This window comes from Monodelphis domestica, chromosome 2 (genome assembly GCF_027887165.1).
Source record: "Monodelphis domestica isolate mMonDom1 chromosome 2, mMonDom1.pri, whole genome shotgun sequence".
Taxonomy (NCBI): domain Eukaryota; kingdom Metazoa; phylum Chordata; class Mammalia; order Didelphimorphia; family Didelphidae; genus Monodelphis; species Monodelphis domestica.
In genome coordinates, this window is record NC_077228.1 from 143641093 (window position 1) to 143664564 (window position 23472).

Sequence of the window (23472 nt, forward strand, 5' to 3'; positions counted from 1 at the left end):
CATCAGATAGATTCATTTTTTCTTTGTCTTCCAAGATGTCTGGATTCTTTTACCTGATTAAGAGGCCATATTCCCTTCTGCTATTACCATCTTCCCTGTTGATTCTCATGTATTTTATCTGAATTTTATTTCTCCTCAGATCTTTGGTAATTTCACTTTTTCATCATTTCATCATTATCATAGGGCAATTCAAGGTTCTACTCAGTCATATACTTAGGTTCTGTCCCAGTTCCCTCTGTTTCTGAGCTGTCTGCCTGTGCTCTATTTGGGATACTGCTAACACTGCTAACAACATGGCTGCCACAGCTAGAGCTCTCTTCTGCCTTTTGGATTTCCTTGGTACTCTTCAGAAGGAGGAAAGGGGAGCAGAGAGTCAGTCTGTTGAAAATTGGCTTGTGTAGCCCTTCTGCCAAAGCCCAGTGGATTGTGGAGGAGGGGGTCCCGGGTCATTAGGCAGTAAGGATTATTAACCATTTCATTTAACTGTTACCTCCTTTAGGTCCTTGTCCTAGACCATGGAGACATTCGGTCAACAAGCAATTTTTAAACACTCAGTGTGTGCCAGGGATTGCACTAAGTGATGAGATTACAAATACAAGCAAAAAGAAATACAGTCTCTGTCCACAAATAACTATATTCTAAACAGCAAAGAACATGGAAAAAGATGAAGGTCCTCAGCATGGGGACATGATGCAGAAGTCTGAAAGAGTGCAGGAAGGAAGATATGGCTGACCTGGCCACCCTCCGTAAATGGAGGTGTGGGGAGAAGTCTATTCAGAGAGGGGACCCGGAGGCAAAAGTTCAAGGTGTAAGTTCCAGGGCTAGCGTGATCTTCAAGGCTGGAAAGCTGCTGGGGTATAGAGAAGGAGTATGGGCAAGTGTGAGGCCTGAGAAAATATCTAGTCCTCCAGCTTATTATTTACATCATTATTGAACTTATTAATCCATTTAATATCACAAAAAGTGTTTTCATCTAACACTGCATTCTCATCTAATTGCACAGAACTCTGTATTTTGTCTATGCACTTACCCTATTCTTATCTGTATTCCCCCTAGGTCTGGTCATCTCTGTTATCATGGACAGAATGCTAGATTTGGAGTCAAGAATCCATGGGTTTAAATCTTACCTCTGACACTTCTTTTAGAAGTGACCATTGCCAAGTCATTTAGTCTTTTTTCAGACTCAGTTTCTTCATTTATAATGTGGGGTAATACTACCTCACAAGAGGGCATAGTGGAGAAAACACTGGACCTGGAGTCAGGAGGACGTGAACTCCAATTTGGCCTCAGACATTTAATAGCTGTGTGACCGTCACACGCTACTCTTTACATAGCAGACACAATATGCATTCATAACAGACTTTACATGGTAGACACAATTTTATAAAATTACTGAACTTAATGAAAGAAAGTTTTCCACTACAGCAAGGTATATGCTACTAGTTCATCTAATACTTGGGTATTTGTTGCAAGTCATGAGGCCAATTGCAAAACAAAATGGATGGGTTTTCAAAGAACTATATGTAGCCGCCTACCACCAAGATGCCTGTTTATTTACTATTGAAGGAGCAATTCAGTGAAGATGGGAAAGCAAGAGTCCAGATATGCATAGAGAGAGTTTTGCCAGGGTATAAAATATGAACTCTTGAGGTGAAAAGGTGAGAAGACTGAGGAGGAAAGAAGAGGCAACTGACTTACTGAATGGCTTTAGTATTTTCGGTGAAGTATGAAGCAAGGTCCTGGCTAAGGGCTCAGGGGGAAGTACCTTAAGAAAGGATGAAAAGCTTTGGAATAGAGACTGTGGTAAAATGAAGGGCCCATCTATTAGAGAGGTGTTAAAGGATTTCCTTGTTGCCTTGTAAGCTTACTGGCAATTATGTCTTAAATTTATAATGAATGCAGGCACCATAGTTTTATGTTATGAATTCATGATTTACTTACTTTGATATATATATTTTATAACTAAAACCTGAGATGTTTAATGACATATACCTTGATATGGATGCATATTTTTTTTTCTGTCTACATTAGTTACAAGCCCAGTGAACTAGGTTTACGTCCTGGAAATAAGAGCTTTGAATCTCAATTGTTGTGAAATGAGACTCTAGAAACTTCGCTGAACCTATGTGAGCTTGAGTTTTATATTCTCCAATGCAAAAAATAAGTAGTTGGTATATTTGTAAAGAGGAATATCTAATTTATACACAACATCTTAGAGAACTGGCAAAAACCACACACATTTATGAGTGAAATAGGAGACCGGAGCAGCACTTATCTATCCTCCTTTCCAATTTATCACATCATTTAAACTAGATTTAAAGGAGCATCAGGCAAAATTTAGAATAGGTGTAAATAAAAAGCACAACCACAAGCACATTTGTTACAGCTTGAAGTATGAGTTTTGTCAAATGGGCTGGTAGTTAGATTTTACTACTAATCTGAGTTTATGCAAGGCCAATAGAAAGATCCCAATTATTGTTAAATACCCAAAGTAGAAATTTGCTGCTAAATTGCTGTATAGTATTGGTCTCAGGTTGGTGTTTATAAAAATCTTATTTGATGTACCGAAATATCATAGGAATACAAAAGAGAGAACTGAACTTTAAACACATGAACCCAGATGTAAATACAGCCTGAAGAAAATCAATGAAATGCAGCTTTTCTAAAGGCTGAATGACTGATTTTGAGGAGCCTTGGGGGGCGGGGGGAGTACTGTGAATATGAATTCTGCTTACATAGGAAAAATGGACACTTTCAAGCCATTTAAAAGCGAATCAATGGCGAAATTATTTAACAACCAACTTTTCAGTTAAACTATTCATTTTTCATAATAAACATAAACTGATTTAAGATTTATATTTCATGACGATTATGCTAGTGCCTTACATACAATAGGCCCTTAATGAATACTTATTAAATGAATAAATGGAGAGCTCTTTAAAAAAAAATTCCTTGGATCCATATTTTTTAGTTTCAACTCTGGACCTAGATTTAAATGATATTTTTAAAATGAACCTGTGATTTCAACTTATATAGGGAGCTCCAAGTAAGACACCGCCTTTTCTAATGTAGATTGGTATCTACTCTGCAACTTCTAGTCTTAGCTGTCTGGGCCCTGAAGTGTTAGTGAACTTTCCCAGGAAGGGTCATGGAGGGAACACTTGAATCCAGAACTTCATGACCCTAAGCCCAACACCAGGTTCTCTAGTCCTGCACTGGCGAAGCCATAGCACAAGTTCAGAGCCTGCACTGGGGAGCTGCTCTGTCCCCCCTCTTCCCAGCCCTCAGGACATTTTTTGCATTCCCCACCCCCCAGTCCAGCTACCCAAAGCAAGCACTTCTGCCCTCAGCTCTCTCCACTTATGCAGGAGCTCACAGACAGCTTGAATTTGCCTTCTGGGCATTTGAACTCATTAAAGGTTCACCAATTCAGCTAGTCCAGGAGGCCTCCCACCCTTTAAGCAATAATTTATTTAATGTCTGTGGAAAAAGTATATTAAAATAGAATGATGATGAGGAAATTAAAGAAAACCACTGTAAATAACTGGAGTTAATTGTAGTGCCATGGTCAGCATGAAAAATACATTAGGCATTCAGGAGATCTAGATTTCTGCTCTAACATGCAACTGAAGGCAAATAGTAGTTCACTGAATAGGCCCTGGACTTTCAGTTAGAGAGACCTGAGTTCAAATCTAGTATCAGATACTTACTAGCTGAGTGATCCTGTGCAAGTCAATTAAGCTCTCTTTACCTCAGTTTCCTCAATAATGAAATGTATGTGGATAGTACAGTATCCCTTCCACATCAGAGGTTGTTAGGGACACAGTGCCTCCACAATCTGTAAAATCGGTATAAAATTTTTTGATCCTAAATGCCAGAAAAGTCTGAATTTTTTCCTTTTTCTTTTATGCAGTATTTATAGGACCTTATTGTAAATTTTGGTTTGAATCGTGCCTATGTAAATGAATAAACTTTTCTTGTTTTGTCTGGTGGCTTTTACATGTCATATGGGGCTTCTAAAAAATTCCCTCCCCGGATTTTTCACAGCTATAAACTTAAGGATGTGATCCATGAACTCAAGCATTCAATACTGATGAAAGTGTTAAATAGCAGAGGCTCAAAGATGTCTCAGGAGCACTACTGGAAATAGCTTTCCAAATGATTAATGACTTTGTTTGTGGTTTGGTCACTTAATTGGTTCTGAATATACTTAATGACTACAATATTGTTTGTATCTCTTCATTACTACAAGAATAACATGAACCACTTTTTAAAGACCTTGCTAAAATCTCAGTTAAACTAGATAACTGCATGGTGTCATAGAAAGATGATGAGTTAAAACCACCTACGACACAAACTTTCTGAGCCTCTGGACTTGGCTACCTTTTCAGTCTTCTTAAACTTTTTGCCTTTCCACATACTCTTCTATCCACTGACTTTAATCTACTTGCTCTTCTTCTTATATGGCAGTCCATTTCTTGACACCATCTCTTTTCACTGTCCAGTTCCAGATTGCTTTCCAGAATAATAGGAGGAATTCATAGCTCTACTACCTATAAGTGTTTCAGTATTTTCACAGAACCTCCCCTTTATCAATACAGACTACCCTTATCTTTTGTCATTTTTGCATATTTTGTTAGTGTGGATAAGCTTGAGGGTTATTCTGATTAATATTTATTATTATTATTTCACATGGTCACTCTTTTACAAACTACTTCTTTCATTATTGGGTTAAAAAATCAACCTTTCCCCAATGCTGTGAAAAGCATGTAATCAGCTTCTCTTTTATTTTCTAATGGTATGATCTTTAATATTCAGGGAATGTGTTCATTTTGCATTTATTATAATGCAGGGTTTGAGATATTGGTCTATACCTGATTTTTTTCACTTAAAAGTTTGTTTCTTTTTTCCTTAGTATCTCTTATCAATCAGCTAAGGAGTTCTTTCTGTTGTAATTTGTGGTTTGGGGCTTATCCCAATACTAACTCATTGAGTTCAGTTGTTTTGGATTCTTATTATTTGTCATGTACGTTCCACTGATCTTTTCTGCTTTCCATGTAATTTTGATAATTACTTTTTTATAATGTAGTTTAAGGTTTGGAAATGCCATTGTCCTTTTACCACTACCTACTTTTTTGCTGTTTTCCTGGGTATTTCTATATCTTTTGTTCCTGCAAATGAATTTTGTTATTATTTTGTCAAGTTCTGTAAGGTATCAACACTGGTAATTTGACTGGCATAGCAACAAAATCTATTGCCAAAATCTGGTAGTTCAGGCTTTTTTATTATATTATGTCCCAGCTATGAGCAGTGACTATCCCTCCAATATTTTAAGCTTTTTTTTTAAAGTTTAAGGATTACCTATATAGGTATTGTATAGACTTTGATAGGTTGATTCATAGATATTTTGTAACTATTTTGAATGGGACTTCATTTTTTTCTTATTGTCTCCTAGATTTCATTATTCCTATGAAGCAACACTATTGATATTTGTGAGTATATCCCACATATAATATATATCCCACAATTACTGAAGGGATTATTTTTAAAACTTACTTTCTTTGCTGATAAAGCAAGGTTTTCGAAGTAAACACTATGTTATCAGAAAATAAGGATAACCTTATCTAATCTTTTCTTCTCTTTCTGGCCTTTGATTTCCTTCACTTGTCTTATTTCTATTGCAAGCATTTCTAGAACTATGTTAAATAACACAACGGGCAAGAGACATCCTTTCTTTACTGGTAAAATTTTTATTGCTTTCACATTGCATAAAATGCTATCTTTTGCTTTTAGATAGATGCTCTTATTATATTTAAAAAAGATACTACTATGTCTATACTTAGACTTTATAGCAATAATTAGTGTCGTCCTCTGTCAAAAATATTTTGGGTATCTGTTGATATAATCATGTGGTTTGGTGTGTTTTTGTTTGAATACGATCAATTATGTTCATTGTTTTTCTGTTGAACCATCTTTGTGTAGCTGATACAAATTCAATTTTATAATAATGAATGATATTTTTTCTTTTTGTTAAAATTTTATTTAAAATTACCTTATTATTTGTCATGTATGATGTTAATTAATGTCACTAATTATAATGATCAACAGTTTTCTTTCTTTGTATTATCCTTCCCTAGTTTAGGTATAAGAAATACACTTTCCTCCTAAAAATTTTTAGCAAAATTTTTTCTCAACTTTTGTGAATAATTTGTGTAAGTATTAATTGTTCATTAAATCTGAAAGAATTCTCTTGTAAATATATCTAGAACAGGCTTTTACTTTTCTGTTGGTAATTCCTCTATATAACAAGTTCAATTTTCCCTTTCTGAGATGAAGTTATTTAATATATAAGTATTTTTTAAAGTCACAAAAATTATCCCTCTGGATTCTTCCCCTCTGTCTGACATTATCCATCCAAACTGTTCCTAAGGCTTAGGACTATCTCCAAATACCTCACATCATGACCCACCTTTCCACATTTGTGGAATTTCACTTTGTAGTCAATACCCTCATTTAGGCGTCAGGTCTACATCACCTCTCTCCTCAACTATTGCAAGAACCTCCTATTAGTTTCACTGTTCCAGGTCTTTCCCCTCTCATATCCATCCTCCTACATCTGAAAAAATGGTACTTCTGAAGCCCGGGATAACAGCATCGTGGAGCCTCTAGTGGACAGAGTGCTGGGCCTGGAGGCTGGAAGACTCCTCATCATCAAGTTCAAATCAAAGCACCTTGCACATAGCAGGTGTAAAATAAATAGTTGTTACAGGTATGAATGAAATTTAGTTTGCTTCCAGGATTTTTTCCAATTACACACGATGCTGCTATGAAAATCCTAGAAAACATAGTTCATTTGTGTGTGTATTTGATAACAATGTAATTGTTGGTTCAAAGAGTGATTATTTTCATAATTTCTTACTGTGTTCCTACAAAAATTGTATACCTTTGCAACTCCATCAGTAATGAATGTGAGATTACATGTTTCTCCATGACGTGGCCAACACTGAGGGGGATGGCACAGGAGTTAGAAGAAACTGCTCTCCATGCAGAGATCTAGCTAGCTAGCTACTGTATTTGGTTAACATAAAAATGAGTAGCTTCTCTTTTCTGGGCTCTCTTGGGAAGGACAGAACCCCCTCAGGTGTATACAATGGAAAACACCTAGAAGGATTGGAAAAAAATAAAGGAATATAAGGCCAAAAGGGTAAGAAAACAACGTAAGTATAGAATCTTTCAAACAAGTCTAGTATCTGTGATTTCTCATCAATCTTTACTCCAAACTGAACTTGCCCCACCTTTTGCTTCACACTTTCAGTTCAAGCATTCTCATTGCCCATTAAATCTGGATGCTTAAGTGCAATACAACATGTGCTTTTAAGAATTGGAAAGGGCCTCAGAGGTCACTAAATACAACCTGCCCATTTTACACCTGAGATTGAGACAGGATAAGGGCCTTTCTTGTGGTCCCACAGCTAGTAAGCTCCAGGGGCAGGATTTGCACACAGGACTCCAGATTTCAAACCTAGCACTCTTACCTTTATGAAACTGTGCTTCACATGATGTTATTAATGCTATAAGAATAGCAACCCCAAAATACTTATTGCTTTTTCTTCTGGCATGTACTGACCCTCTTGCTAAAAATGGAAATCAGGGACAAATAGGGTGGTAATGAGCTATGAAAGTCTGCCTAGCAGAGTACTTCAGACGGTGGCAGGTTCATCCTTGTAATAAAAATCTGCCTTAGAATGGGCCTGGGGTGGGGCAGCTGGGTGGCTAGGTGGATTGAGAACCAGGAGGTCCCAGGTTCAAATCTGACCTTGGATACTTCTGGGTTGTGCGACCCTGGGCAAGTCATTGCCTAGCCCTGACCACTCTTCTGGCTTAGAACTAATACTCAATATTGATTCTAAGATGGAAGGTAAGGGTTTAAATTAAAAAAAAAAAAAGAATGGGCCTGGGGAGCCCCACCAGCTACTCCAAGTCTACTCTTGACCTGGGCCAGTTCTTGATCAACAATATCTGCAAGTGAGAATGATCAGTTCTTGAGTCAAGCCAGGAATTAGGGAAAAAAACAAACAAACTAAAAAGTTTTGGCTTGGTGTCGGTACCCTCACTCACAGGAAATTTGTATTTTTGTGCAAGAAGAAGGAAGCATCATCAAAGAACCCATCTGTCCATTCACCACTCCATCCATTCATCCAAATGTACTTTCAGGGCCACCCCAGGCAGAAAGCGTGTCATTACCTTCTCTTACATTTAGGCAACTATAAAATCACATGATCTCGAGGGAACTCTAAGAAGCCATGAGAGAGTTTGATGAAGGACTGAAACAAGTGACCTGGGGTACAGTCGCTTGGAGGTACCAAGTAATGCAGAGACATGGGAATGACTAGTAATTCTTGTGACACGAAGGCCACTATCCACTTCTGTGATGAAGACAGTGGGCACAAAAAGAGCAAAATCAGTGGCCTAATGAGACAGAGAAAGTGGTGGAGTTGGGAAGTGGGAAGAGGTGGTAGGACAAGGTGACAGGGAGTCGCGGAGGGGCATTCTCCAGGTTGGTGAAGAGGGCTACATTGGATGAGATCCATGAACAAGTCTCTGCTTTGTTCCCTAAAAGGGCTTTAAGGGATTGTTCACAGCCTTTCATGACGTCCTCCTCCTAGGTTAGGAGATATCCACAAATCCCTTTAATAACCAGCTATCATCCATTAATCTACCTAAATCCTCTTCTGAGCCTGTTTGGCTTTTCCACCTGCCTTCTCATTTTCTCAGAGTAACAGGTCCCACTGTGGCTTTGTGCAAGAAAACAGACAACTGGTTTCCCATTGGTAGTCAGGGACACTGTGCTCCTAGCAGCCCCAGCTGTGCAGCCTGCCGTAGGGGAGCCGTTGTGGAAGTGACTTGTACACAGTAGGCAAATGAAAACTGGGATTCCACTAAATGGTTTCTAAGGTTCCTTCCTGGGGTCAAGCTATGAATTATGTTGGATTGAACTCTCCAGGGTCAACAGTGGCCTCCCCTCAGCTTCCTAGCAAGGGCATTCTGATGTTGATTGAGAAATGGTAGGACAGATGTTGTTGCTGTCACAGGGTGGCTGGATTATAATTTGACCCCTTCATTGTGGCTTATTAGAACAGACTATGCTGAAGGGTGTTTTGGAGGTTCAAGTGGGAAGAATGGTTCTAGGAAATCCAGATTTTTGCCTTTGCTTCAGGCTGAATCATCTCATTTTTAAATTTTCTCTGAAAGTAATGTAATTCTTATCTGCCTCTATCCCAGCTGAGTTCTCATCCTCACTAGGTCTCATTGTTAGGAAGTTTTTCTCTATTCCCCCGTCTTCCTTTCCTTGATTGTTTGGTTCTAAGAAGTCTTGTTGTCAGGAAAGAACTTTGAAAAGGTTAAGCTATAATATAAATGTGTTATCAGTCATTCTAAAATAAACATTGGACTGTGAGTCAGGAGACACGAGTATGGCTCTACCTTGCTGTGTAAGAGGAGTTTAGTCATGTAACATGCGTTGGCCACATTTTGCCTTTTTCAAAATGAAGGGGTTGGGCAACTAGATATTTAAGGGTTCCTTCCAACTTCCAAATATGCCATGCTATATTCAGCCTGGAAAGACAAGGTTATTTAGCATTCTTTTCAAACATTTGTTTTGCGATTTGAAGTGATGAAGGAATAAAATGTTCAGATAAAAACTTTCATTTTGAGAATGTTACTAGTAACCATATTTTCTTTAAAAAAAATTTCTTGCAGTTAACTATATCTAACATTTGGCTGAAATATCCATGATCAAGACAAAGAAGATGGCATTCTGAACAAATCCATTTTAAGGTCTTACTGATTTACTTTTTACAAATGGATTGTAAGCTATAGAAAGCAATTGCCAAAAAAGTCTAAATGATTTCTAGGTGAAAGCTTCATTTATTTTGAACTATTCTTTTTTTGAAGAGCATATGCAAAGAGAAAATAAACCTAAAGAAACAGAAATAGCTTTGTACTTAGAAGCAAATGGGCAGAAGAAAAAACCATAATCAAAATGACAAGTGTTTCTGGAGAAGGTAGTTTCTTGAGTGAATGTATTTCTAAATCATCAGACAGTTATTAGTGGTATCTTGCCTTAATGATTCATGGCATATAATTCTTTTCATTTTAATCATGAATTAGAAAGATTTCTAAAGTGCTCATTATGCTACACAAATATGTAAACTAGATTCATGTAGAAAGTCAAGAGGCTCAAATAACAATATACATCAGCTTTCCAAACAGCCATTTGCCACTTAATTTAGTATGACAGTGGGAAAATATAACATAAGTGTAATATTTAGTTTATATCCTATCTTGGATTGTATATCATCTTCAAGTTTGTTTTATGGTTCAGATGTTCCAAGAGACTGAAAATATGTCATTAAAAATTAATGTGTTACCCTTCACAAACTACAAATATTTGAAAATGGGTATATAAATAAAAAACAATAAAAATAGCAAGCCAGCTAATATTCAAGAGGAAGGGAGGGAAGAGGGAGAGAAAATGTGAAAGAGAAAGAGAAGGAAAAGGAAGGGGTGGGAGAGAGGGTTGGGAAAAAGAGAGGGGAGAGGGGGAAAGAGAGAAAGAGAAACAGACAGAGAGAAAGAGAGAGAGAGAGAATTTAAATATCTAGCTTCTATTCTAGATCATGTATGGAAACAGACAGACATAGTAAGCAGAAGCCAACTATGAACTCAAGCTCTGACAGGATTTGTTTTCCCAGACATTATTTTACCTTCTATTTCCTAATAATATTTCCTCTAACATGATATATTTTCCATTTGACACTACATAAAGCACAATTATATATAAGTGATCAGATGAAAATAATAAATTCTGGCTTTGTGATTTCTACAATGGGAACATTGTGGAGATAAAGCTTTCAAATTGCAGTCTGCCATTCAAAGCAACCCTTTTAGGAGGCAATCTCTTCCCACAATATCAACCTTTTTTCCCAATCATGACCTTGTATGAGAATACGAGAATACTTTTTTCCTTGTAAACAGTATAAAATTTCAGGCTGAGTAATACGTGTTTAGTCTTTTTTTTCAAAATAGCAATAATGAACTAGGACTGCATTAATTTTCCAACATTGAAGGTGCCAAATACATCCCACAGTCCTTCACAGATTTTTTTAAACTTGCTTTTGTTATAAAGATCAGTCTGTATATAAGATGTAAGGACATCACAGACCTTCCTCTGTTTCTGAAATAACCTGAAATTCTGAAATAAAAAAATTCTGAAATAATAATTCTGAAATAACCCTATTTCCATGTAAATAGAAAATTGAGTGAAAGTCTTATTCTTATCAAACATATAGTTATGGTGACATGCCTACCCCTACAACAAATTAAAACACAATGGAGCTACTTCATGCTCAAGATAATAAGGGAACTGTTTTCAAAATAGGAAAGATTTGTTTAATAGACTATAAAGACACCTCTTTGCATTAGAATGAGTGGCCTTCTTCATTACATACTGATTATTTTCTATAGAATTTAAATTGTACATAAAATTATAATTGTGTCTAGTTTAATGCAAATTGATTGTCCCAATTATTGAGAAAGGATCTGAATTTTAATGGTCTCTTTTACTGGACCCAAGCCAGGCAAATCAGCAAAAACTCTAAATATTGTTAACTGTGGAGGTATAAGGGAAGCAGTTATATAAAGCAGAAAGGGTAGTTTGCTTGTCATCAGTGAGCAAGCTTTTCTCAAGGATGAGAGAATCAGCCTAACTTCCTACCTCCTCTGATTAAAAAAGACTCTTTGACACAGCTACCTTGGGGCTATTTAATTTCACCTTGAAAGATGGCTAAATTCGAACATTGAGGGGAAAAGGCTTTTGCAATGGTGCCTTCTTTCTTGCAAAACCAAACATTTTTCTTTTATATCTACAGACTAGGTTAGCCATGAAAAATCAGACCTCTCCCCTGAAGGTAGAATTCATATAAAATATTGCAGGCACATCTTGTGCCCTGCAGACATAAAGGATGAGGCCCGGTGTTTGCAGCATTTCACTGGAGGGTCTTAGGGCAGACCACCCCAGGTGCTGGCTGTAGACACAGCCAAGACTTTTGACTCCCAGTTCAAGCTCAACATATCTCATTTTTATAAATTCAAAGTCTAGGAAGGAAAATAAATCTCCTTCTTATTTATAGTAACAGCAAAGAGCAGACCTCTGTCATCTTGTTACCCAGATGGTTACAACGTTTTAATAGTTAAATTACAACCACTGATGCCCTTGGGATAGATACATCTGCCCCAAATCTTCTGAGATCCTCTCAATTTAATTTACCACAACTTCAGATAACCTATGCTTAGTGATGTGATCAAACCTTTAGTGCATATACAGACACAACAAAGCCACAGCATAGTTAGCAATTGTTAAGGGATTATGGCAGTTCCCAATAAAATGATATATTTTAGGAACTCAAAAAAGATGTTTTAAATAATAATCCAACACTAAAAAATGATCTCTCTTCTTTCCAAGAATAGCATAGCAGAGGTTATCAATATGAATTCAGGGTAATGAACTGAAATTTTGGCTACCACTAATTGATTTTTCTACACATTGATTCAAGATTCTAAAGAGCTAAGCCAGATAGTTAGTAGTTTTATAAAAGTTATAGAATAAACAAGTGGACCCTTATTGAGGACCATGAAAACAATGTGAAAGTATGGGATGCAGAGCTGGAAATGTCACAAATAAACATATTTGTCTTTACTGTATTTATTCTTTCCTTGACACTGTTTTTCACTGGGTATCACACACTCATTATTAAGGTGGAAGTTAGGGAAGTTTTCTAGTATGCTTGCCCAGACTGATCTAACTTTTCTTGTTAGTGCCCATAATTTTATTTTGTAAACTTGATAATTCTCTAAGACTCAATCATTTCTGAAGAGAAGTCAAGTGCAGGCAAGTTTACGTACAGATTTTTGATAATCAAAAGTAAATTTAACTTGAAGCTCACTTTTCTAAATATGAAAAGTCCATAAATTATGAGGACTTTCTTCCCAACTTGAGCTATCAGAAACAGAAGACAAAAACATAAAAGCCACTCTTCTTTATAAGAAACTATTATGATGTGACTATATCTGTACCATAGTTATTATATTGGGTTTATGGAAACAGAAACTGCTACAAAATGGCAAAATTTAGGTACTAAAAGCTTGTGCTTTTAATACAGTTTTAATTTTGAAAATCTATTTTTTTCCCTTGGAAATCTGGGAACAGTAAGAAATCAGGTGATGTGAAAACAGAAAAGGGAAGGGCACAAAGAAGGAACAGATAAATCTAGAGAACAGCATAATAATACAACATAAATTGTACATATGGCATCTCAATACTAACTAATCCAATGCTCTGCCCTCACAATTTGCAAAGTACAGGCTGGTTGAGTTCCATTTAAGCAGCAAGTGTCAGCAATATATCATCTAGATGGATACCTACTTTATTTTAATGTCACATTTGGCTAGCAAATAAGCATTACAATTTACATTTGCTAGAAAAAAGTAACTCAAATGCCACTCTAATGCTTTCTCTTATGCTTATAAGAAAGGCCTTTAAAAATACATTTTTCTTTAAAATTATCAAAGTTAAATTTTCAGACTGAACATTTACACCTCAGAAATTGGCAAATGCTACAAATCAGGGCTTGATTATTATGTTAATAATCAAGATTAAACTTTAAAATGTGTGTGCATATATTTTTGCTCCCAGTGAGCCTAGTTGTTAAACATTTACAGCATGCTTTTAATTATATTCTTTTTTAACAGATGAGGGACAAAAAACTCAGAAAGATTAATTGAATTGTCCACAGTTGCAAAGCCAGAGAGTTCAGAGTTTGGATTTGAACTGAGGTCTCCTGATTGCATCTAACATTCTTTCTATTATACTATGTAGTATCATAGAGAAACTATGCAAAATGATCTGAATATTATCTATGGTATGTGTGCCATTAACATTTATTTAGTATTGACTATAGAAAATCTAGTATTAGTCATTAAGGATAAAGGGAAGTAGAACATAGTCCTTGCCCTCAAAAATCTTACAATTAAAAAATAAAATGGTTCAACATACATAAAAGATTACATAAATAAATAAATATACTCAGAGCACACTGAGGTCAGAGAAGCTGAAATTCAGTGAATGGAATTAATCTGGTTCAGGATGATCAAGGAAGGGTTTTTGCTAGAGTTTAATTTTAAGTGGAGTTTTGGAGGAAGAGGGGGTAAAAGCTCAAGACTGTAGAGTACTGATCTCATAGAAGTGATTGGAGAGTACTGAAATGTTTCTGGTTAAGATGGCTTCTTAAAGAAGAGGCAGACAACTAGCCAGCTCTTACATACCTACTCTTAACAAAATCCTAAAGTTTGCACCAGATTAAATAATGGTCAAGAAATCCAATGAGAACCTTTATTAAGTGTCTTTTGCCTCAGAGACATCAACAAGGTCAGGTGTCTGGAGACAAAAAGAATGAAGGGCTACTTTAAGAACAACTCAGAGTGGTCAGAAATCCCTAGGGTGAGAACACTGGATGTGTCAGAGAGCTACAGCACCCAACCAGCACAGTGGGGCAGCCCTCAAACTGGGACACAGTAAGCCACTGTATTAGTATAGGTCCATAAGCTTTTGTCCTGAGACATCAGAGAGGTTCGCCAAGATCCTAGGTGCTCAGCATCAATATTCAGAGAGCCCTATGAAGGAGAGGTCAGCTTAAGAACCCAAGGTGAGACAAAGCAGAGATTACCACCCCGTTCAAAAGATGGCAGAGCTGAACTCTAAAACAAAAATTTAACTCATGAAATAAAGTGGAAGATATGCGCAAATCAAAGAAAACAACACCTAATAACAAAAGTTATTGCAAGTATAAAGATTCAAAAGGGGAGAGTTAGTTACTTTATAACCACTACAAATTAGGTACTCAAAGGAAAAAAATGAATTCTCTATAGGTCTTACATAAAAACTCAAAAGAAATGAAGCAAGAGATAAAAAACAAAATAAAAGTTTTTGAACAATTAGAGGGAATAAATAGCATGAAAGGGAAAGTGATAAACCTTACCCAATAATCAGCTCTCCAAAAACCAAAACATACTTTCCTATTCTGAAGAAGTGAGCAAAAAGGAAAAGAACTAGAAATCAGCAAATGGTTGAACAAATTTGATCTTATGAATGTAATGGGATATTATTGTGCCACAGGAAATGATGGAGCCAATTTCAGAGAATCTTGGGTTAGAATGAACTGAAAAAGAATGAAATAAGCAGAACCAAGAAAATAATTTATATGCGGACTATAGTAGTACACAGAAAAATAACTTTGAAAGCCTAAAGAATTCTAATCAATATGATGATTAATAAAGTCTCTAGAAGACCTATAATGCATTCTATTCACCTCTTGACTAACAAGTCACAGACAGGTGCAAACAACCTCTTTTATAGAAGGCTGCTCTGTGGATTTATTTTGTTTGACTATGCTTATATGTTGGAAGGGTTTTATTTTTGTCCCCCTTAATTTTAAGTTAAGGGAATGGGGTAAAGATAGGGTTAGCAATAGTTATTGCTCTAAATATGATGTCTGTTGGAAGACCTTTTAAAATAACAAGAAGAGAACAGAAATTCAGTAAAAAGCACAGACAAGTAGGAGTTTCCCAAAGCAATATATAGATGTTATATACTTTTTTTAAAAAAGCAAATATTATGAAACAGAGATTCTAAGTTTCATAAAGAATCTTTTTTTTTTCTTCTGTAAGTAAATTTTATTTTGCTATTTAAGAATAGAATTAAAAAATGAAAACTAAATCATCTCACAAAGGTGATTAGAGGTTACCTCATACAGATGGGAAAAGGCACATACAAGATGTAGATAACTGAAAAAAACACTAAGGGTATAGCAATCAGGTATTGTAAGACTCAATCAGTGTTCAAGGAAGGATATGACAGGAGATGCATATAGTTTAATTGGGGGTTACAGAGGGCAGAAATCAAGGGGTTTAGAAAAACAAGAAACGGTAGAAGACATTTGTGAAGTTCATAACCAAAGACTAATAATCAATGGCTCAGTGTCACTGGGAAATAGCTGAGGAAAAACTGTGACAGATGTAGGTAACATGCTGAGAGGAGTCTCACAAGGACTGATCTGAGATAGATATTATTTACTGCTTTTATCTATGATACGGATTAAAGAATTGAGAATATGCTCATTATGAATGCAGGCACACTAAGCTGGGTGAAGATGTTAACAGCTCAGAAGACAGAAATAGAATGAAAAGTGACTGTAACAAATTTGATAAATTATTCACCAAAAAACCCAAGATACTGTTCAATAATTTTAAGTGAAATATTACAAGTTAAAAATTCAATAAACTTTGGGGCTAGAAATAAGCTACACAAATGAAGATGGGAAATAATAAGCATAGCATAAATCTCATTCTATCAGTGCAGTTGATCTCAACTAGATGGTAGGAAGAAAGAAATCAGAGAAAAGATAACTGGTTTGAGCACAGTTGAGATGTTACCTTCTAGAAGATGCCTTTCTTTATTCCCTCATGCTCCCTTAAAATCACCTTGTATAATAAATACATAATTTCTATTCACTTCTCTGTGTATCTGTTGAATTCTCCCAGTAAAATATAAGTACCTAGATGGCTGGAATTGGTCTCCTTTTGTCTTAGTCTAGCCCACTACCTTGGATATAATAGGAGCTTAAAAAACATTGCTGAATTAGTTGGTGAATCTGAGGATAAAGGTTCAAAGCCCAGCTCTTCTTTCTACCTCTGGGACATCTTTGGCAAGTAATTTCTAAAATGGAAATCAGCTGCTTCATTGAAAAATTAGGGAGTTCTTTAAATCCCGTGGACCGACCATCCAGGGAACACCAATATTTCTCCAATGATGTTGCCCAGTTGTGCAATAACCAAAAGGGTATTAGAAAGATGCACAGAGGATGTAACCAACAGGTTACCTGTGCATGAGAAGAACTAAAATACAATAGGAGGATGCACTTAAAGGTAGACTGATTATGTAGCAAGAATAGCAGATGGGAAATAGATCTAGTGGCTCACTTTCATATTGGGGATTCTAAAAGAAATAGGAGGAAGGCCTTGAGCATACTGGGAATTCTTATATAAAGAATCTATAGAAAAACACAGGTAAGAATCATATAAGATGAGAAGGTAGTAGAAAAATGGCAAATACATCAGTGGGTAAGTTATTGATACTTATGAAAGATGAATTCACCAAAGTACTATGCTAAAAAGCATTGTGATAGTACTGGAGTTGACAAGATGAAAATCAACACAATCCCTGTTCTGTTCTCAGGGAATTTATAATGTAATTGGAAATGAAATGTACAAAAGATATTTTAACTATTTTAACAGTTGGAAGAAGATTACATATATAGCAGAGGTCAGACAATCCACCAACAATCATTGATTGCCATCAGTGCTCCATTCACTGTATTGAACATTGAAAACAAAGAAGAGAATCAGGGAGAAAGGATTTACTTTTCCCTGGGAATATCAGACGCTTTTTATGAAAGAAGTGTCAGAGATCAAGTTACTGTTAAGTAACTGTAAGCCTTAACGCAATTGTTGAAAAAAAATCATTTGATATAAATGTAAAATAATGCAAAAGAGATAATATTGATAACGATAAAATTTACATAGTTTTAAAAAGCATATATCACTGGAGCTTCATAACAACTGGAATAGTAGGTCCTTTACACATTATTCACCATTTTACAAATAAGAAGTCTAAGTGACTTGCCTTTTTTTTTTAAACCCTTACCTTCCATCTCAGAATTAATATTGAGTACTAGTTCCAAGGCAGAAGAGGGATAAGGGCTAGGCAATGGGGGTTAAGTGACTTGCCCAGGGTTACCCAGCTAATGTCTGAGTCCAGATTTAAACCTAGGACCTCCTGTCTCTAGGTCTGGCTCTCAATCCACTGAGCTTACCCAGCTATTCCCTAAGTGACTTGCTTTTAACCACACAGCTAATAAATGTCTGAGATCAGACTTTAGACAAGGATTTTCTGGCATTAAGTCCAATACTCCACCTACTATCCCTTCAAATAAAAACATGCTTATTTAAAACAAAGCAAAACCCACCAAAGAAAAGCAACATCAAAATGGGCTTATCCCATTAGCCATTTATTGGTTAAGAATAAAATTCATCCAAAGATCAGCACAAATAAATAGTAAAACTAACCTACAAAAGCACTGCATATTGTGAATTTTAGATTTACTCCACTCTGCTTAGTCTAACAAAACAGGAATGGCCACACCCCTACTTAAGGATTAAGCCTTGAGAAGGATGGCCTATGAGAGACATGTGCTAGCAAATGACAAATCAGAAATAATTGACCCCCTGGGCAGTCTTAAGACAAGCTTAAGCTACTACTGGTACATGTGAAATGCAGGAAGTGATGTGAAAAAAAGGTCTATATATTTCACATTGCTTCCTCTCTCTTCTCTCTTTTGGCGGAGAGGTGGCTGGTGACAGTGTGATGGGCATCTTGGCATCTTTGTGTGGCTGCAGCTATTGTCTGGGTTTGGTGGTGAGTGTCCTTGATTCAATACTGGGAGAAGCTTAGTAGAGTAGTTCAGGTGAGGCATCTTCCCTGAGCTCTCTTGGAGTTTAGGTTGATTCCTTTTTTTTCCTTTACCTTTCCTAAAAATGCCATCCTCCTAGGAGGCCCCTCATCTCGGAGGAGGCCTCGTGGCTGGAAGGTCTCTGAACTCCCTTTGGTTCAGGCTAGGCCAGAGAAATCTTATACCCTTTTCCCTCTCTCTTCTTAATTCCTTCCCTCTATATTAATTAAATCACCATAAAATTCCCAAACTAACTTGGGTACTTTTATTGGGATTTGAATTAATCCCTGGCGACCAATTAAATTTATATTTCAGTCAAAAACACCTAAATTTGCCACTTACAGTCTGGCTAATCCACGAATGTTGTGACCAGGACCCTCAAATTTCTGTGAAACCTCTTTCCTTTCTCTCTTTATTACTTCCTCAAATCAGTTGTTTAAGCATCTAACTCAGCAGTTCCAAACACAGCTGTGAGATCAGGTGAGTATAAAACATTTTTTTTCTCTTTTCTCCTTAATTTGAATTGAACACTGCCTTTTTTTTTTTTAAACTAAATGCAGACAGGACTTTACCCAGCCTTAGCTGGGAAGCTGTTTACATAAGAATCCCCCTTCCCTTAGGGAACAAACAACCCAATTAGCCAACCCTCACTGACAATACTGCCTAGATTACTCTTAACTAGCAGCAAGAAAAATCTGGAGGAAGTTTTGGCCTTGTCCTGCTCCCCTGTGAGGCCTGCTAGGAAAAGTGGAAGTTTTATTCAAAGAGAGAAACTGTTTTACCCTGAAGATAAAGTAGAGGAGGCTTGTGACCCCTCCCAAATCAAACAAAAACTCAGTCTTAGCCTCAGGCAAAAGGCTTTGTTTTCTGTTGCCTTTTGGCCTAGGGGACTTGATTGGATTAAAAGGCTCTTAAAAAAAGGCCACTACACCCAAATCTTTTGTTTTCACTCCCTGATTTTAACCCCTAGCCAGTAGTGACATCTACTGACTAAAACCAAAATTTTAAATAATTAAAAAAAAAAAATATATATATATATGACTATCAGCCTCAGCAAAACAGAGGTGCTGTTCCAACCTGCACCAGGGAGGCCAACTAACCAGCCGTGTATTACAATCGATGGCACACAGCTTTCTAATATCAACACTTTCAAGTACCTGGGCAGCACCATTGCCAAGGACGGGTCCCTAGACCACGAGATTAATGCCAGGATCCAAAAGGCCAGCCAGGCACTCGGGCCGCTGCGCTGCAAAGTCCTCCAACACAGAGGTATAAGCACTGCAACGAAGCTCAAAGTGTACAACACAGTGATCCTCAGCTCGCTCCCATATAGTTGCGAGACATGGAAGCACATGAAACAGCTGGAGAAATTCCACCAACGCTCCCTCTGGTCAATCATGAGGATCTGATGGCAGGACTGAATCACCAATCAGGAAGTCCTCAACAGAGCCAACTCCACCAGCATCGAAGTCATGGTCCTCAAAACCCAGCTACGATGGTCTGGACACATCATATGCATGGACCCACAGCGAATACCAAGACAGGTATTCTATGGTGAACTGTCAGCTGGACTCAGGAAACAAGGTCGACCAAAGAAAAGATTCAAGGATAAGCTAAAGTCCAACTTGAAGTGGGCTGGCATTACACCAAAGCAACTAGAACTCGCTGCCTCTGACAGAAGCAGTTGGCGAACCCACATTCACCATGCCACCGCCACCACCTTTGAAGAAGAGCGACATAAATGTCTTGCCGCTGCGTGTGAACGCCGACACCAGGCCACAACCGCACCTCCCGTAACAACAGGCGTCCCAGGCCCCGTGTGCCACAAACTCTGCGCCTCAGCCTTTGGACTTCAAAGCCACATGAGGGTACATCAATAGACGATAATGCACAAAGACAATTGTCATTCTCGGTTACCGAGACACTACCACTACTATATATGTATATATATATGTGAATACTACATTCTACGACATTTGTATGGCGTTTGAAGAATTTGGAACATTAAAGATTCCAGAATACCTCCAGTTTCTTAGGTTATTAGATAATTTCATTTTTATACTCCTAAATACCATGATGAGAAATGCTACCTTGAAAAAATTTGAAGCTAAAATGCAGTAAAATATGCAAAACCAACTGGATAATTTAAAATGCTTCTTACAGGATCAAATGGCAAATATTGAACCCACCAAAAATATGTCTGGTCCTGGCAAACCTGCTTCTGAACCTCTAAATGAGGAAATTCCCTCCCCCAAAATGGTGATGGAAAACACCTCTCCTATAACTCAGCTAACAGACTGCTTCTCTTGTGGTCTGCAAATCTTGGCTGAACTTACTTCCCAAGACCCTTCTTCTCCTGAAACCCAAACTTCTGAAATCCCAGTTTCTCCTATTCCTTCTCCTAACCAAAAACCAATTCCAGCCCCAAGGAAATCTCCCTCTACCCAAAAACCAATTCCAGTCCCAAGGAAATCTTGTCCTTCTAAAGAAACTCTTTTTAGTTAAACTGACTCACAAGTACCAAATTCAACTAGAGGCATTTTTCCTCTAAGAGAAGTACCTGAAATAGAATGCAATGGGGATGTGGTGACTCTAAGGCACAATAAACTTTTTACTCCACAAGGAATAAATGAATTCACATGAAATGTTCCTACATATGAACAAGATCCCTTTTTGGTAAAAAAAAGATGACAGACATATTTTTTCAGTATAATCTGTTTTACAAAGACGTTGAAAACTTGCTACAGGCTTTTTTAACTGAACATGAGAAAAATAAAATAATTTCTCTTACCCCTTATAATATTCAATCTTATTCTAAGTCTTTAGAGGATAGTGAAAATGAAAATAAATTCCCTTTGTCATTTAGGAAAAGGACAGCCAAAGCATGGGCAAGTAAATAAAATATAGGCAATGACACTGTGATGACTTCCTCTAGATATAATGAGCATGGCTCCAACTATTTCTCAAACACCATCTAATTTTCTCCAAACATAATGAGGTCAATACAATCCATGGGGACTGATTAATAGAATTTACTACCTTAGCTTCATTCTCTCATGCATTTTTCCATGTTGGACACACTGATCTTCTAATTCTTTATTTCGGTTCTGCAGCTTTTCCAGTCGGTCTGTCATGTATTTATTTTCCTGATTAAGCTTGGAAACTTCACACCTAGAAAAATAAAGTCAGAAAAAGTGTTGCTAGCTAGTTTTTGTACTCTCTCATGCTTCCATCTAACAGACACTTTTGATATTAACATCCATTTCAGACTTAAAGAACCAAAAAAGTTTAAATCAACAGGGAAGAATAGCCCCAACACCTAAGCCAAATGATAAATCAGAAATATCAGTGGCAATAATACTGCTTAGTGAAGTTCTTTGTTGATTACAGATATCAGAAAAATGTTAGGTGGATAGATGAATAGATGAGCTACTCTAAAGGCTGTTTGTCTCAGGGAAAATGTCAGGTGTGATTATGACTACATTACTTCCTTCTACATTTAATAAAAATGGGTCAACAGACCTAATTTCTAGAACAAACGTTTTGAAAGTAATTCAAGAAACAATATTGGCAATTCTCAAGATGATAAATAATTTTTTTAAAAGTTCTTTTCTTACACTTTATCTTAGCCAAAGGGCTGAGAAGCGATAAAAAGTTATTTTCCTAAATAGATTCTTGTCTTGGGTCAACATTTTTGGATTAAAAAAACCCATTCACTTTGAAGTATTCTTCTAGGTCAGGAGAAGAATTTAGGGTTGCCCTGAACACCTTTACCCCTGGACATCCTCCAGCCAATCTTCACACTTTTACTAGCAACCCCTTGTTTGAGCCATATGCATGGAACAGGCTCTTCCTATCTATCATATGATAACAATAATATTCCTTTGGGCCAAACCTGTGATAGTATTTATTCAGGGAACTCCCCATGAAATAATGCCTTCTAGTAGCATATACTACTGGCCATTCTTGTACATCTTAGAGAACTGGGGAGAGCAAGGCCCAAGGGCCAGGTAGTTGATCTTAAGAGTCAAGAAGACTTAACTTACAGACTTGTCTCTTACACACACTGCCTGTTTAACCCTGGGCAAGTGGCTTAACTGCTCAGATAGCCAAACCACTGTGTGAGGCTCTAAGTAGTGGAGCTAGTGCTGGTCTACAGGGCAGAGTCGTCCTTACCAGGGAATTTCTGATGTCAATGAAACCAGAAGTCCAGAACAAATGAGGATGATGCTAAATACGTAATAAAATAAGCACTTAAATAACAACAATATACAGATATTATATGAATATAATAATTATCATTATAGTTTATGTAGTGCTTTAAAGTTTACATGACTTCATTTTTATCTCAGAACAACCCTGTGAAGTAGGTATCGTGCTCCTATTTTTAGATGTCACTTTGCCTCTTTCAATCTTACATCGAAGCTTAATTGTAAACCCAATCTTATCAATTTTTTAAAAATGCCAACATACATAGTAATTGACCCCCTAGCAGCTCCTCCATTCCCTTTCGTAAGTGCTTATTTGCTTTTGCAATCTGATTTTTATCTGATCGCTCCTAAGTAGATAATAAAGGCTGGAATAATATTTGCAATCTAAATAATATCTAACAGTAGCTAGCATTTATATAGGGCTTTAAGGACAGCTGGGTGGCACAGTGGATAATCTCAGACATTTTTTTTTTTTGCTGTGGACCCTGGGAAGTCACTTAACCTAGTTTGCCTAAGTTCTTAATCTATAAAATGAACTGGAAAAGGCAAAGGCAAACCACTCCATTATCTTTGCCACCAAAGCCCTAAATGGGGTCAGGAAGAGTTGGACACCACTGAAAACTGACTAAACAACAACA

At 36.9% G+C, this 23472-nt stretch overlaps 1 protein-coding gene across 17 annotated transcripts in view; it reads right to left on the minus strand.

Annotated features, from left to right (window-relative positions):
* The window catches only part of SDCCAG8 (SHH signaling and ciliogenesis regulator SDCCAG8), a 269240-nt gene that overhangs the window by 63573 nt on the left and 182195 nt on the right, over nt 1–23472 (minus strand). For all 17 annotated transcript variants that reach the window (XR_008915854.1, XR_008915855.1, XM_056814172.1 and 14 more), the window contains one exon: nt 21663–21794. Coding sequence is in view for 15 of the 17 variants with exons in the window: in XM_056814172.1 (XP_056670150.1) it covers nt 21663–21794 (132 nt within the window). In the remaining 2 variants the exon portion in view is untranslated. The remainder of the gene's footprint in view (nt 1–21662; nt 21795–23472) is intronic.